This window comes from Oncorhynchus nerka, linkage group LG24 (genome assembly GCF_034236695.1).
Source record: "Oncorhynchus nerka isolate Pitt River linkage group LG24, Oner_Uvic_2.0, whole genome shotgun sequence".
Lineage (NCBI taxonomy): Eukaryota > Metazoa > Chordata > Actinopteri > Salmoniformes > Salmonidae > Oncorhynchus > Oncorhynchus nerka.
This window is the reverse complement of record NC_088419.1, coordinates 39,372,157-39,387,438: the sequence shown is the minus strand read 5'-3', so window position 1 is coordinate 39,387,438 and position 15,282 is coordinate 39,372,157. Positions and strand designations below refer to the sequence as shown.

At 42.8% G+C, this 15,282-nt stretch overlaps 1 protein-coding gene across 4 annotated transcripts in view; it reads left to right on the top strand.

Annotated features, from left to right (window-relative positions):
- Positions 1-141: 141 nt before the first annotated feature.
- LOC115107967 (serine/threonine-protein phosphatase 2A 56 kDa regulatory subunit gamma isoform-like) overlaps positions 142-15,282 on the top strand; it is a 40,354-nt gene continuing 25,213 nt past the window's right edge. The window contains exons 1-3 of one of the 4 annotated variants that reach the window (XM_029631796.2): positions 142-237; positions 664-723; positions 4,002-4,164. In XM_029631796.2, coding sequence (XP_029487656.2) covers positions 4,077-4,164 — 88 coding nt within the window. In that variant the 5' untranslated portion in view covers positions 142-237; positions 664-723; positions 4,002-4,076. Of the gene's footprint in view, positions 238-663; positions 724-3,998; positions 4,165-15,045; positions 15,250-15,282 lie in introns of those variants that run through there. The other 3 variants (XM_065008889.1, XM_029631797.1, XM_029631798.2) reach the window with 3 other exon arrangements.

The following is a 15,282-nucleotide window of genomic DNA, read 5'->3' as shown; positions in this document are numbered from 1 at the left end:
ACTTCTGCTGTAATTTGTCTCGCTGGCAGGGTGCTTCCATCACGAAGGTATAAAGAACTCCCTCCGATGTACTCTAAGAGCACGTTGAGTCACCTGACAGATATCAGCCTATCATATCCGAGAGGATAGGCGAACGGCTAGTGCAGTGGAGAGTTGTCAGGATTTAGCTTCGGTGTGTCAAACCGGGAACGACGGCGGTTATTTTTGTGCAATGCCGAAAAAGCGAAAAAAGAGAAGGTGAGTTAGGAGTTTGCTTGCAAAACAGTTGATACTAGTGCAGAGTACTAACAAAACTACCTAGTTTTTATGTTTTAAAACTACGAACAGACACCCATCGACGCGATATTTGTAATGTCCCATCAACGCATCATCAGCTAGCTAACTAGGCTTGCTACCTACCAGAGTGTTGTAGTGAAGCTAGCTATAGTTTGAGTAACGTTAATATCTAACGTTACCGTATGTACGTTTTGTGGTACATGAAAACGCTAGCTAACGTTTGCTACAAAATTCACTGTTTAAAGTCAACTTGTTTAACCACAACTGTCAAACAGTTTAGTTAGCGGAAAAGTTAAAGTACTAGCTAAATTAACGTTAGTCTAAACTTGCCTCTGTCCCTTCACATTAGCTGACTGGTGAATAATGCATCTCCATTTTTTTTTACAGGACTCTCCTAAATATGGAAAAGTTGGCAAAACTGGAGGACAAGAGAACTCGGACATTGAGGTAACTTTATAACACGTGCATGCTGACCACACCGCTTGCGTGCGCCAACGTGTTGATTTTGTCCACCAGCAACAGACTCTACTTAAAAATTAAACGTTTAATTTAACCTTTTTAATTAGGCAAATCAGGTAAGAACAAATGTATTATTTACAATGGCCTACACCGGCCAATCCCAAACGTCGTTTGGCCAATTGTGCGCTGCCCTGTTGGACTCTCAATCACAGCTGGATCTGTGATACAAACTGAACCAACTATATTAATTTGGGGACAGGTCAAAAAGCATTAAACATTTATGGAAATGTAGCTAGTGAGCTTGCTATTACTGGCAAATTTGTCCTTGGATATAAACATTGGTTGTTATTTTACCTGAAATGCACAAGGTCCTCTACTCAGACAATTAATCCACAGATAAAAGGGTAAACAGTTCGTTTTTAGTAATCTCTCTTCCTTCAGGCTTGTTCTTTGGACATTATAGTGGTTGGCAGACAACTTTAAGCTGCATTACCACCACCAACTGGAGTGTGGACCTCCGTTCATCTTTTAATCACCCATGTGGGTATATCCTCCTAAAAACCAATGAGGAGATGGGAGAGGCGGGACTTGCAGCGCATCACAAATATAACCAAGTTTTATTTTAGCGCCTGGCTATGCAGACACTCGTTGGCGCACGCAATGATTGAATAACATGTATGTGTACATTTATTTGCAGCATGTTAGCTAACGTTATATAACCAACTAAATATGAATTAACTTTGGTTTTGAATAAAAGTGTTTCCATTTGGATGCCATTTGGTTTATCCAAGTAGCTGTTTTCAACCTGAATCACATGGAGACGACACTAGTTGTTAGTGTTGAAGTCAGTTTCAAAAACATGGTAGCCACTACAATACTTTACTGTGGATATTTTGTCTCACATTTTAGGGTGGCCAATCATAAATGCATCTATTTTGTCCAATAGGTAAAATGTTTATTGTGTAGATACTCCCATAAGAACACCAATGGTCCAAACTTCATGTCTCTAACATAATTTGTTCAAACGTTATGCGTGTTATTACTCTTGTATGATGGCCATTATTATGGTGACTAATGAAGGCCAGAGAAAGTGCTACAAAATCAGGAAAATTGTGTCGTGTCAGCTAGGCTGGGTTCTGTGCAAGAATTAAAGATGGATTATGCAGACATTTCTTTGCCATTTCGTGGTTGCAAAAATTCTAATAGTTTGCCTAATTTCAGTTTGTGACAAAACAAGGAAGTATAGTGTAGGGAATCAAAGTACCTTCTAAACCTCTGAAATATATTTTCCATAACCAAAAATATTGTTTTCAGTTATTTGAAGCTGGTGTACAAAACCTAAAGTTAAAGACTCAATAACTAATCTTTTTTTATTTGATAAAAAACATGTATTTTTTCCCCATGCTAATATGGCAATTATTTGTTAACTAACCAACAACTGTATTTGAGAGACAAGTGCTCATTGTGCAAATGTATTTGTTTTCAATAAATATTTGGAAACAAAATAAGGTTTGCATGTTTTCAACTGTCTAAGCCAACTGTCTGTTTTGCCTCATAATTGCGCACGTTTCTGTTGTTAAACAACCAACAAGTCTATTTTTAGTATACACTTTTCATATTCATTTGAAACCCCCCCCCCAAAAATTGATGATTTCTCACAAAAACAAGCATATCGCAGTGAAATATTTTTTTATATAATGTTAGACTCCATTGAACGATTCAGAACATGAATAGTCATATTTGTCTTGGTAAATTGTATTTAAAACAGAAGGAAGTGAAATTAAATCACCAAAGCTCGCTTTCATAGCTGAAAGACATACCGCACAGACAACCGGTAGAGTAGGGTTAAATGTAATTTTATATAACATTCTGGCTTGTAATGAACATTTACATTATTTTTGCAGGCAGTTTCAGACTGTATTACAGCCTGATTTAATCAGACTAGGTAGACACTATCCCTTCAGAATGGATGGTAAAAATAATGTTTGCAAAACATTAGCTACTACCATTGTGTGTTGAGACCACTTGAGATGATTAGCTATGTCCGTTCAAATCAGAAAATCTACTGAAGACCAAAACGAAGAAACACACAAACCAATCGGTAATGAAAAAAGCTCATAGAATGGAAGATGTCCCTTGTTAACACCCAGTAATGCATTTCTTTATTTTGTGTAGTCTGCTCTTCTCTCTGGGGCTATGACCCTGGATTATGTTTCTACTGTGTGTCATCAGCCATGAGGCAGATCTGCTAATGTGCCAACCTTGTCAAATTTAAATCGATGGACAACAAGCTGTTGCTGTATTACTCCCCCACCCCTTCCCTGCGTACAGCCAGGCTCCACTCTCCTCACGGATGCTTGTGGGCACTAGGGCTCTAAGCTTTCGACGTCAATGGGACAACGACAAAAACATGGGAGTCATATTCAGGCTTGGTAATTTCCTTTGTTTTAAGCGCCAATGGTCTGTGAGCTGGCATTATCTTCTCATTGTTTGAGCAAGGTTAAAAAGGGCACTAAATGTAAGCAAAGAGGTCTGTTAATATGTATTCTGCTGGTTTCTGAACAGACATTTCTGCCTCTGGTTGATATAGCTAAACCTATTTTCTATCCATCTTGTGTGTTTTGGATGTATGAACCACTCCTCTTATTCAATCTCTAACCCAAGGGCCTGACGAGCCGCAGTATGAAGCGAATACAGTATATGAAGATATTAAGCCCACACATTTTATGAAGCGAACGCTGTTATTTGAAGGTAAAAAGAAGCTGGCACAGTAAGAAACTGGCACACATTGGGTAAATGAATCAGCGGGAGAAAAGACCTTTGGTTGGGTCACATGCGTCAGTAATCCAGGCCCATCACGGGGTTCAGCAGCTTTAGTCTCCCAGACAGTCAGCCAGCCGGCGGCTCACTAAGAAGGCCTAAAACCCTAAACCCCTGTCTTGTAGTGTGAAGGGCAAAATTAGTTGAGGTTCTAAGTTCATTTGACAATTCCCACCCCCCTTGTTGTTGTGTGTGTGTGTGTGTGTGTGGTGACGAATGGATCCCAGCAGGCAGATGGGACAAGACAGGAGAAACTGCCCACATTCACCAGATTACATATCTAACCTAGGGGAGATTGGGGACAACACTGGGTTGTGCTAAAACCTTTTGAAATGAATATTCCCTCCCCGTTTGTCTTTTTTTTTTTTTTTCGTTTGGTGTCTCATGAACAAACCCAGGTGCATGCTCTGATCCACCTCTACTCTTTCCCTCCCTTCATACAGCAGGGCTCCAACAGAAAAGGCAGTAACAGTGTCCCTCCTACCACTCAGCTGCTGAAGGGCAAGCAGCTGGGTTCCCAGATGCCTGTCAAGAAGGACAAGAGGCAGAGCTCATCCCGCTTCAGCCTCAGCAACAACAGAGAGCTGCAAAAGCTGCCCGCCTTCAAAGGTATGACTGGACCTAATCTAGTCTATTCCTTGCCTTGCTGTAATGCAGCCCATTCTTTTGCCTTCAAAAGTATGACTGCGTAGTACGCCACTACTAGCCTAGGCTAGTTGGGGCTGGGGGATATATCGAGTTAAATAAATGCGTTTTTGACGATATGTCAAATGCCTGTATTGCAAGAATCATTTTTTAATTTAATTTTTTATTTATGAGCCACTTGTTCACATGTTTTTGGTCTCGCCTCCTTCGCTCCTTCTGAGGTGTGCACCTTCCCATTTACGTCAGAGATCTGTATATAATGATGAGATGCGCATGTCTCCACCCTAACAATGGAAGTCGTTGTCCCAAAGGCGGGAAGGGTGGCTGCAAGCTTAGGTCCAGAAGAAGCCCATAGAAATGCATTGGGCTTATTGTTGTGCAGATTTTTGTGAGATTGAAACCTCTCGCTTCACCTCTTCCTCTTTGTTTACACACACACACCAAGCCTCTAACCTGCCACTCACAGCAACAAAGATGGGAGATCACTTCTTCCTCTGACAAGCGGTTTCAACTCGCTATTTGCATTTTGAGTTTTTACTCTTTTTTTTTTAACCTTTATTATTTAACCAGGTAGGCAAGTTGAGAACAAGTTCTCATTTACAATTGCGACCTGGCCAAGATAAAGCAAAGCAGGTCGACACCTACAACAACAGAGTTACACATGGAGTAAAACAAGCATACAGTCAATAATACAGTAGAAAAATAAGTCTATATACGAAGGCAAAAAAAAGGCCAGGGTGGGGAAGTAAATGCAATATAGCAAGTAAAACACTAGAATGGTAGATTTGCAGTGGAAGAATGTGCAAAGTAGAAATTGAAATAATGGGGTGCAAAGGAGCTAAATAAATTAATACAGTAGGGGAAGAGGTAGTTGTTTGGGCTAAATTATAGATGGGCTATGTACAGGTGCAGTAATCTGTGAGCTGCTCTGACAGCTGGTGCTTAAAGCTAGTGAGGGAGGTAAGCGTTTCCAGTTTCAGAGATTTTTGTAGTTTGTTCCAGCCATTGGCAGCAGAGAACTGGAAGGAGAGGCGGCCAAAGGAAGAATTGGTTTTGGGGGTGACCAGAGAGATATACTTGCTGGAGTGCGTGCTACAGGTGGGTGCTGCTATGGTGACCAGCGAGTTGAGATAAGGGGGGACTTTACCTAGCAGGGTCTTGTAGATGACCTGGAGCCAGTGGGTTTGGCGACTAGTATGAAGCGAGGGCCAGCCAACGAGTGCGTACAGGTCGCAGTGGTGGGTAGTATATGGGGCTTTGGTGACAAAACGGATGGCACTGTGATAGACTGCATCCAATTTATTAAGTAGGGTATTGGAGGATATTTTGTAAATGACATCGCCGAAGTCGAGGATCGGTAGGATGGTCAGTTTTATGAGGGTATGTTTGGTAGCATGAGTGAAGGACGCTTTGTTTGCCAAATAGGAAGCCAAATCTAGATTTCACTTTGGATTGGAGATGCTTAATGTGAGTCTGGAAGGAGAGTTTCCAGTCTAACCAGACACCTAGGTATTTGTATTTGTCCACATTTTCTATGTCAGAACCGTCCAGAGTAGTGATGCTGGACAGGCAGGTCCAGTTAGCGATCGGTTGCATGCATTTGGTTTTACCTGTATTTAAGAGCAATTGGAGGCCACGGAAGGAGAGTTGTATGGCATTGAAGCTCGTCTGGAGGGTTGTAAAACACAGTGTCCAAAGAAGGGCCAGAAGTATACAGAATGGTGTCGTCTGCGTAGAGGTGGATCAGAGACTCACCAGCAGCAAGAGCGACATCATTGATGTATACGGAGAAGAGAGTCGGCCCAATAATTGAACCCTGTGGCACCCCCATAGAGACTGCCAGAGGCCCGGACAACAGGCCCTCTGATTTGACACACTGAACTCTCAGGTCTATCAGGTTTGGTCCAACATAATTGGTCATATAGACACCGAAACAAATGGAGACATTATTTTACTGTGTTAGAGAAGTGAACCTCTCTAACGAGACCCTTTTATTTTCAACTACTCAAATTGCACTCAGAGCAGAAACTACTCAAATGGGAGCATCAATGAACATTGCTTCTGGAAAATGAATGCGAGGTTTGTTACGTGCAGTGTTGTGGTACCAGTAGCTGCATTTTAGCCAATGACTGTTATACTAGCTGTCTATTCTGTTTTAATAAATGTGCAATAAACACAGAACACAATTTTATATAAGGAATTGGCAACTCATTCTTAGAAATAAGCTAGGCCCCTTAATTTCAACATCTGAACAAAGTGGACAGGCTAATATGCTGTTTAAACAGTTAGGGAGACACTGAAGTGTGTTCATAACAATTCAACTGCTCTGCCTTGTTAGCTAGCAAATGGATAAAAATGATTGGCTAAACTTGACATATAAAGATTAGCTGGCTACTCACTAGCACACGAGCTTGAGATTGTTTGAGACCTGTGTTAGTTTTCTAAAACACCTGCAACAAGAAGTTAGTCATTATTAGTGAATGTGCGTTATGCATAGTTTTGGTTAAATTTGTAAGTAAGGGCATTTTCGTAGACTAACTTGAAAGCCAGATCAGTGACTATTGCAAAAAAGACGGGTTAAACTATTTTGATTAAATTATTGAAAGGTATTATGTTTGTGGAAGGCTTATATTTAGCTTGGGTAGTATTTCACAGGCCCTGAAATAATTTAGATTATTGCTGACTGTTTGAAATGCAGTGTATTTGACATTTTAATTGTACAGCAAAGCTTATTTGGAGAACATTAAAGTCAAGATATTGTGAATCGTCTGGAAGTTTTTTTAAAATCGAGATTATTTTTAGGCCATATCGCCTAGCTCTAAACAGTTTATTCTAAGACCTATTTTGTGTCACTCTGTTAGGTAAAAGCAGATTATCTGGACTGAACAAAAATATAAACACAACATGTAAAGTGTTGATCCCATGTTTTATGAGCTGAAATACATGTTTGCTGAAATGTTACAAACTATAAGCTTATTTCTCAAGTTTTGTGCACAAATTTGTTTGCTTCCCTGTTCGTGAGCATTTCTCCTTTGCCAAGATAATCCGTCCACCTGACAGTTGTGGCATAGCTGATTAAACAGAATTATCATTACACAGGTGCACCTTGTGATGAGGACAATGAAAGGCCATTCTAAAATGTGCTGTTTTGACACACAACACAATGCCACAGATATCTCAAGTTTTGAGCGAGCATGCAATTGGTATGCTGACTGCAGGAATGTCCACCAGAGCTGTTGCCAGAGACTGGTATGTTCATTCCTCTACCATATGCCGCCTCCAACGTCGTTTTAGAGAATTTGGCAGTACGTCCAACCGGCTTCTCAACCGCAGACCACTTGTATGGTGTTGTGGGCAAGCGGTTTGCTATTGTGAACAGAGTGCCCATGGTGGGGTTATGGGCAGGCATAAGCTACGAACAACAAACACAATTCCGTTTTATCGATGGCAGTTTGAATGCACAGAGATACTGTGATGAGATCCTGAGGGCCCATTCAACCACCGGCATTGCATGTTTCAGCATGATAATGCACAGCCCCATGTCATAAGGATCTGTACACAATTCCTGTAAGCTGAAAATGTCCCTGTTCTTCCATGGCCTGCACACTCACCAGACATTTCACACATTGAGCATGTTTGGGATGCTCTGGATTGACGTGTACGACAGTGTGTTCCAGTTCCTGCCGATATCCAGCAACTTCGCACAACCTTTTTGAAGAGGAGTGGGACAACATTCCACAGGCCAAAATCAACAGCTTTGATCACCTCTGTGAAGGAGATGTTTCATGCTGCATGAGGCAAATGGTGGACACCAGATACTGACTGGTTTCTGATCCACCCACCTACTTTGTTTTTTTTTGGTGACCAACCGATGCATATCTGTGTTCCTAGTCTTGTGACATCCATAGATTAGGACCTAATGAATGTCCTTTTATGAATTGTAACTCACTAAAATCTGTTTAATGTGTGTGTGTGTGTGTACACTGCTCAAAAAAATAAAGGGACCACTTAAACAACACAATGTAACTCCAAGTCAATCACACTTCTGTGAAATCAAACTGTCCACTTAGGAAGCAACACTGATTGACAATAAATGTCACATGCTGTTGTGCAAATGGAATAGACAACAGGTGGAAATTATAGGCAATTAGCAAGACACCCCCAATAAAGGAGTGGTTCTGCAGGTGGTGACCACTTCTCAGTTCCTATGCTTCCTGGCTGATGTTTTGGTCACTTTTGAATGCTGGCGGTGCTTTCACTCTAGTGGTAGCATGAGACGGAGTCTACAACCCACACAAGTGGCTCAGGTAGTGCAGCTCATCCAGGATGGCACATCAATGCGAGCTGTGGCAAGAAGGTTTGCTGTGTCTGTCAGCGTAGTGTCTAGAGCATGGAGGCGCTACCAGGAGACAGGCCAGTACATCAGGAGATGTGGAGGACGCCGTAGGAAGGTAACAACCCAGCAGCAGGACCGCTACCTCCGCCTTTGTGCAAGGAGGAGCAGGAGGAGCACTGCCAGAGCCCTGCAAAATTACCTCCAGCAGGCCACAAATGTGCATGTGTCTGCTCAAACGGTCAGAAATAGACTCCATGAGGGTGGTATGAGGGCCCGACGTCCACAGGTGGGGGTTGTGCTTACAGCCCAACACCTTGCAGGACGTTTGGCATTTGCCAGAGAACACCAAGTTTGGCAAATTCGCCACTGGCGCCCTGTGCTCTTCACAGACGAAAGCAGGTTCACAGTGGAGAACCTTCCGGAGACACCTGAAACCCCACCTCTTTAAGGAATACCTAGGATAGGATAAAGTAATCCTCCCCCCCCCCCCCCCCCCTTTAAAAGATTTAGATGCACTATTGTAAAGTGGCAGTTCCACTGGATGTCATAAGGTGAACGCACCAATTTGTAAGTCGCTCTGGATAAGAGCGTCTGCTAAATGACTTAAATGTAATGTAAATGAGAACATTCTGCTGCCTGCAACATCCTCCAGCATGACCGGTTTGGCGGTGGGTCAGTCATGGTGTGGGGTGGCATTTCTTTGGGGGCCGCACAGCCCTCCATGTGCTCGCCAGAGGTAGCCTGACTGCCATTAGGTACCGAGATGAGATCCTCAGACCCCTTGTGAGACCATATGCTGGTGCGGTTGGTCCTGGGATCCTCCTAATGCAAGACAATGCTAGACCTCCTGTGGCTGGAGTGTGTCAGCAGTTCCTGCAAAAGGAAGGCATTGATGCTATGGACTGGGCCCGCCCGTTCCCCAGACCTGAATCCAATTGATCAGATCTGGGACATCATGTCTCGCTCCATCCACCAACGCCACGTTGCACCACAGACTGTCCAGGAGTTGGCGGATGCTTTAGTCCAGGTCTGGGAGGAGATCCCTCAGGAGACCATCTGCCATCTCATCAGGAGCATGCCCAGGCGTTGTAGGAAAGTTATACGGGCACGTAGAGTTCACACACTACTGAGCCTCATTTTGACTTGTTTTAAGGACATTACATCAAAGTTGGATCAGCCTGTAGTGTGGTTTTGCACTTTAATTTTGAGTGTGACTCCAAATCCAGACCTCCGTGGGTTGATCAATTTGATTTCCATTGATAATTTTTGTGTGATTTTGTTGTCAGCACATTCAACAATGTAAAGAAAAAAATATTTAATAAGAATATTTCATTCATTCAGATCTAGGATGTTATTTTAGTGTTCCCTTTATTTTTTTGAGCAGTATATATATATATATATATATATAATTTAAATTAGAGCGGGAGGGGGAAAGGCAGCTAAAATCATCAAGGTTCCCATCTGCAGAGCACGCAACTCTGCTGTCCCCAGAACTGGATAACTATTAAATAATTCCCATCGCTGACTAATTTTACATTCTTATTAGGCCTGGGCTTCTATATATTGTAGCCTACATTGCTAACAATAGGTACATTGCTAACAATAGGCAATGGAAATAGGCCTACTCTACATGTGTCTTTTCATAAGCTTTACTCAGCTGTATCTTTTGACTTCTCATTAGCTTTTTCCATGTTGATCTTGTTTGCTCAATTTCACTTCTTGTTGCCTGTAATATTTGTCATTCAAAATAAAGCTGTGAGAGAGAATCACCTGTAGACTCTGACTTTTACAATTGTTCCCATTTTGAAAGCTGCAACTTTAGGACATTAAACACTTTATTAGAATAGCTTATTTGAGAATTACTTTTCATAACTAACTTAATGCTTTTGATAGGCTGTTTTTTTAGTAGGATTAGGCTTTTGGCCATTTTGTTCACAACAGCAATGAGGGGTGCATGAATAATTTATTGTATAATAGACTAGGCTTTCAACTGTAAGGTTTGTTCAAACTATCTTTAGATTTTTCAATCTTGCTCTTGTTTGTTCTACCGCTCTCATTATTACCTTAGGCCAATCATGTTTTTATGTTATTCATAAACAACTTAACTTTCTTATAGCCTAGAACTCTGTTAGATAATTCATTGTTTGATCATGAGGTAGCGTGGCGGGACAAAGCCAGCATGCATAAAAAACCGAAGTCATATTCATGTCTAATGGAGAGAAAATACCAAATTTGTCTCTGGCTATATGACCCAGATCTTCCAACATTCAGAGAGGGAGTGGGGGGAGGTTTGACTGGACATTTTGCATGGCTTGGTGTAAATCTTACATCTGTCTACATTGTTCTCTTGCATTCTGTAAATTGTTTAACATCTTGAAATAATAGATTATGCAGTCTATAGCAAAGAAATAGGCCACTTGGCATGGCCCTGCTGTGCGCTGCCCGGTCAGCTCCTTACTGCGTGGTGCTGGTCAAGTTGAAATGGGCTATACATCGTCTGTCACATCACGATGTCGTCGCCATCTTCAATATCCGATACTAACAGAAGATTTCCCAACCCTTTTGAACCACTTTTGATTGACTAGTCAACTAGTCCTGTCTCTCAGGACAGAACCATGTATAGGCTTGGTACGGTTTGGTTTCCCAGCCCACCTTACTGATGCCTGTCCCCTGGCCTTGGCTTAGCCTTTAAGTTCAGCCTTAACATAGCTGCCTGCCATCTCAGTCTGCTTGCATTCTTATCTGATGTAAATCACACCATGTCTATCCCTCTCTTCTCTCTCTGTGTGTGTGTCTGAAAATCCACACTGCCCTGCTATAAAACGCACCGCCACGGTGTTGCGCAAGCCATGGTAACATTAAATGTAAGTGACTGACTGCTTGATTTAACCCAAGTGTCTATATTTAGGGAAAATCCAGAGATAAGGCTTTAATGCTGTGGGTCCTTGTGTTTCAGGATGCTGCCAGTGCCTAGATAAGCGGGTGGCTGGCAGGGAGCTACAGTGTACAACTGCAACCCACCTCTCATCCCCTGCTCCTCTCATGGAAAATGTCAGCACTGGCAGATGAATGTCCAATGCTATGCTATCATGTTACTACTTTGAGTGACTGGCACTAAGTTGCCTCTCCATGGCCAAACTTTTAAAGATGTGGAAAGTGCACAGTGTGCAAATCCAGTGGATTTTACAGGAGAGATGATGCAGTCTTGCAGAGTGTTTAGGAGCTTCTAGAGTTTTAATGTAGCTGTGTTTGGACCACTGTGTGGATCCTCTCCATGCTAATCTACCATAACCTGAACCACCAAACCTCTCTAGGGCAAAGTAGAGAGCCGCTATCTGGCTTCAACTCAGTCTAGACTGGAGCTTTGGCAACAATCCAGCCGAACACACACACACACACACCACAGTTGCCTTGTTACAGTTGCCAACCAAGCCAGCTACCTCAGTAGTGATATGGTGTCATGACCTGTATTCACCTCTCATTCTTCCCTATGTCTTCTGTCAGACCGCAGTGCTTCCCTCTGGGATTTATTTCAGCAACGGTGGCAATGGTTTGGGGGGTGCATGGCTGCTAGGGTTAGTGAATTGCTTGTTAGCGCATTGATATGCTAGCTGTTCTTATAGACTTCAAGTCATTTGAGCTAACGACTATCCATTTAAAAGCTTGTCTCTTTAGAGCCACCGCTGCTAAATTTTAATACTTGGGAAACACTGGACAGCCTACATTGTCAGACACAAAGGACTGTTTTCTCTGATCATGGAGGACCTTTTATCTTGGTTTTACTATGGTCTTTACAACACATTCCATAAGCTTTGATTCGTGATAACAGCTGGGCACGTCCAGCGGCCCAGCAACGAGGGCTTCTCCAAGTATTGTCCCATGGGCCATGGATGTTGTCAGTGGTCCTGTCCTGACAGGCAGTCAGGAAAGGCTTGTTTTCAGAGCTTTACCAAAGTGCTCACTCTGGAGACTTGGGCTACATGAAGTAGTAGAGGGCTGCTTTTGGAAAGTTAGTTCTTCTAGTAAGTGCCTCTTTTGGACAGCAGTCTATAGGCAGGAAAAGATGCCTGATGCCACCTCACATTATTGCTGAGTGGAAGATGCAGTATGCATCGTGTTCATTTGGTGATTAATGCTTGAAAAGAGCTGTTCCACAGTCGCAGGATAATTGATAAGCATGACAAACATGCTGTTTTGGGGGACAGCAACACCACAGCGTTTCAGACGGGTGCCTTTAAAAAATTATTTAAAAATTCACCTCAACTCTCCAGCTGTAAGTGTTTGCCAAAAGGTAGTGAACGAACAAACAGCTGGTGATAGTGTGGAAAGAGGAACTGTCCTGGGAGGAATAGTTTCTCACGCTCCGTCTCCCTCTGTTGGGGGGAATGGGAACTGTGGTCTCATAGTGAATAAAGTTCACTGACTTGGCTGGATGATAAATAGCTTCAAGTTCAGTAATCGAGGTCAGTAGAACCTCGAGGGTCAGCGGTCTCAGTCTTCAATTCCTGTCGTTGACTCCTCTTTGAAATCGCTACAAAACAGACTTTGTTAACGTTAATAGCCAGAGTCAGTCACAAGATCAACCCCGTCGTTCTGCACAGATGTAGAGGCTGAGTTTATAAATAACTGGAGCCTGGTTACGTGTGCCAAAGTAGAGTTTAGAGGATAACTGCAGACCGCTGGAGAGAAAGTGTGTTCGTTCACGCAGGGGTGCGCTTATTTGGTCTGTATCAGAAGAACAACAGCTCTTCAGAGAATGCCCCATGACTAGACAGTGGGATGATAGTGAGTGGACTCGTTTGGAGGATTTCCAATTGAGTCAAATCTGTCCACGGCATGAGAGTGCTACAACATCTGCTTTATGTTTGGTGAGACTGAGCAGAACAGATGGAGCTCCAAATGTAGTTAACAAAGGACAAGGCTGCAGGTCTCTATCAATAACTTGAGAAATGAGTCAATAGCAACATCAATGCTTCCTCACACCTTCCTGTAGCCACCCAGCCCAGGACCTACAAAGTTCAGACTGAAAACATTCAGCAGCTAATAACCTGATGGGTCAAGTTATGTTTTACCTGTTACAAACAAAGCCAAGAAGTCCCGCTTAGAGTTGGGGTGTTTTCTCTTCACTGGATGCATTATGACTAACTTCACCTAAGGACTTAGGTCATCAACCACAGTAGGAGGAATACATCGACTCTTCTATTTTATTTTCTCTATGCACTCTCACTCCATACGCGCACACTACACACTCACTCGCACAGTCACACTGACACTCCAACACACTCGCTAAATTTGCTCACACTCGCATACAGTCATCAAATACACTGATGCTACTCTTTTTATCATATACTGATGCTACTCTTTTTATCATATCCTGATGCGTAGTCACCTTACCCCTATGCATGCATGCATACAGTATCAACCTCTATCACTCCAGTGTCCCTGCACGTTGTAAATATGGTATTGGAACTGAACTTGTATACACTGTAGCTTACTTTCTCAGGCTTTTATTTCTATCTCTTGTGTTTTTGTTCTACTTTATGTATGTATTCATTTTTTTATAGTACTACAGATTGATTACTGCATTGTTGGGAAAGCACGAGCAAGAAAGGCAATTTGCTGTAATTGTGCATGTGACATTAAAAACATGAAACTTGGCTCTTACAATGAACGTGGTTAGTCAGTCTACACTCGTGTCAAAGTCTTATAAAGCAGAAAAGTCTGATTCACAACTTAAGAACAATAGACGGATGTGAGCCATTGCTGTGTGTGCACTATGTGGTGCAGATGGGGACATTGCGTTGGTGTTAAGCACTGTAACTACTCACTCTGGGAGAGCAGCTGAGGCAGAGCACACTCGTTCACTGGCTTCCTGTTTTTTGTATAATCTTGGCTTCCTGTTTCTCACACCTGGGCCATCTGTCCACACACACACACACACACACGTCAGCAGTGAATTCTGTGTTTAATAACAGCCTTTTACTGAATGATAATCAATGCTTCCCTTCAAGTGTTGGTTATTTTTCACATCTCTAATTGTTCACTCTCATTGTGTGATGTTTGAGGGGAAATCCAGGTGTTGTGGCTCCAGAAAGGCCAGATAGAGCCTAAAAATGTCAGTGTGTGAATAGACCTGACCTTTCTATGATGTATCAATGGACTCTATGCTTTTCCTGGAGTGAAGATAAGGGAGGTGATATGTATTAGGATAAGCCAAAAACTCTGCTTGTTGGGAATGTAATTTATTGTAGGGTAGACGTGTGAGCCTGAGGGAAATAAAAAATAAATGAGGGGAAAGGTTAGCTGTGCCTCAGTTAGCCAGACCATTAGCCTCTGCTCCAATCACAGCAAAGGTCCTGCCCCAGCCCACCAGCCAATCCCCTGCCTCAGCCCACTAGCCAATCCCCTGCCTCATGGTTATGCATTCTGACAGCCTTCCCCATGTGACCCAGGTTGGCCAATCGGGCTCCTTCCTAGATGGATGACATCACTAACTAGTCTGTTCCCTCCAGCAGCAGGGCAGAGCTTTATTTTCTGCTCTGAGTGTTTGATGCTAAAATGGAGGCTGGCTCCTCGACTTAGCCTGGGCTATCGCTATCTCTTCTACCCCAGCCCCTAGATGTTGACATGTACTAGAGCTGCCAGTGCGATGGTTCTGGATTCACCCAACTCAAATGGGCCTTTCCAGCCTGTGGCCCTCATGCATTTTAGAGGTGAGCAACGCTAGCTGGCTGGCTTTTTGTGTG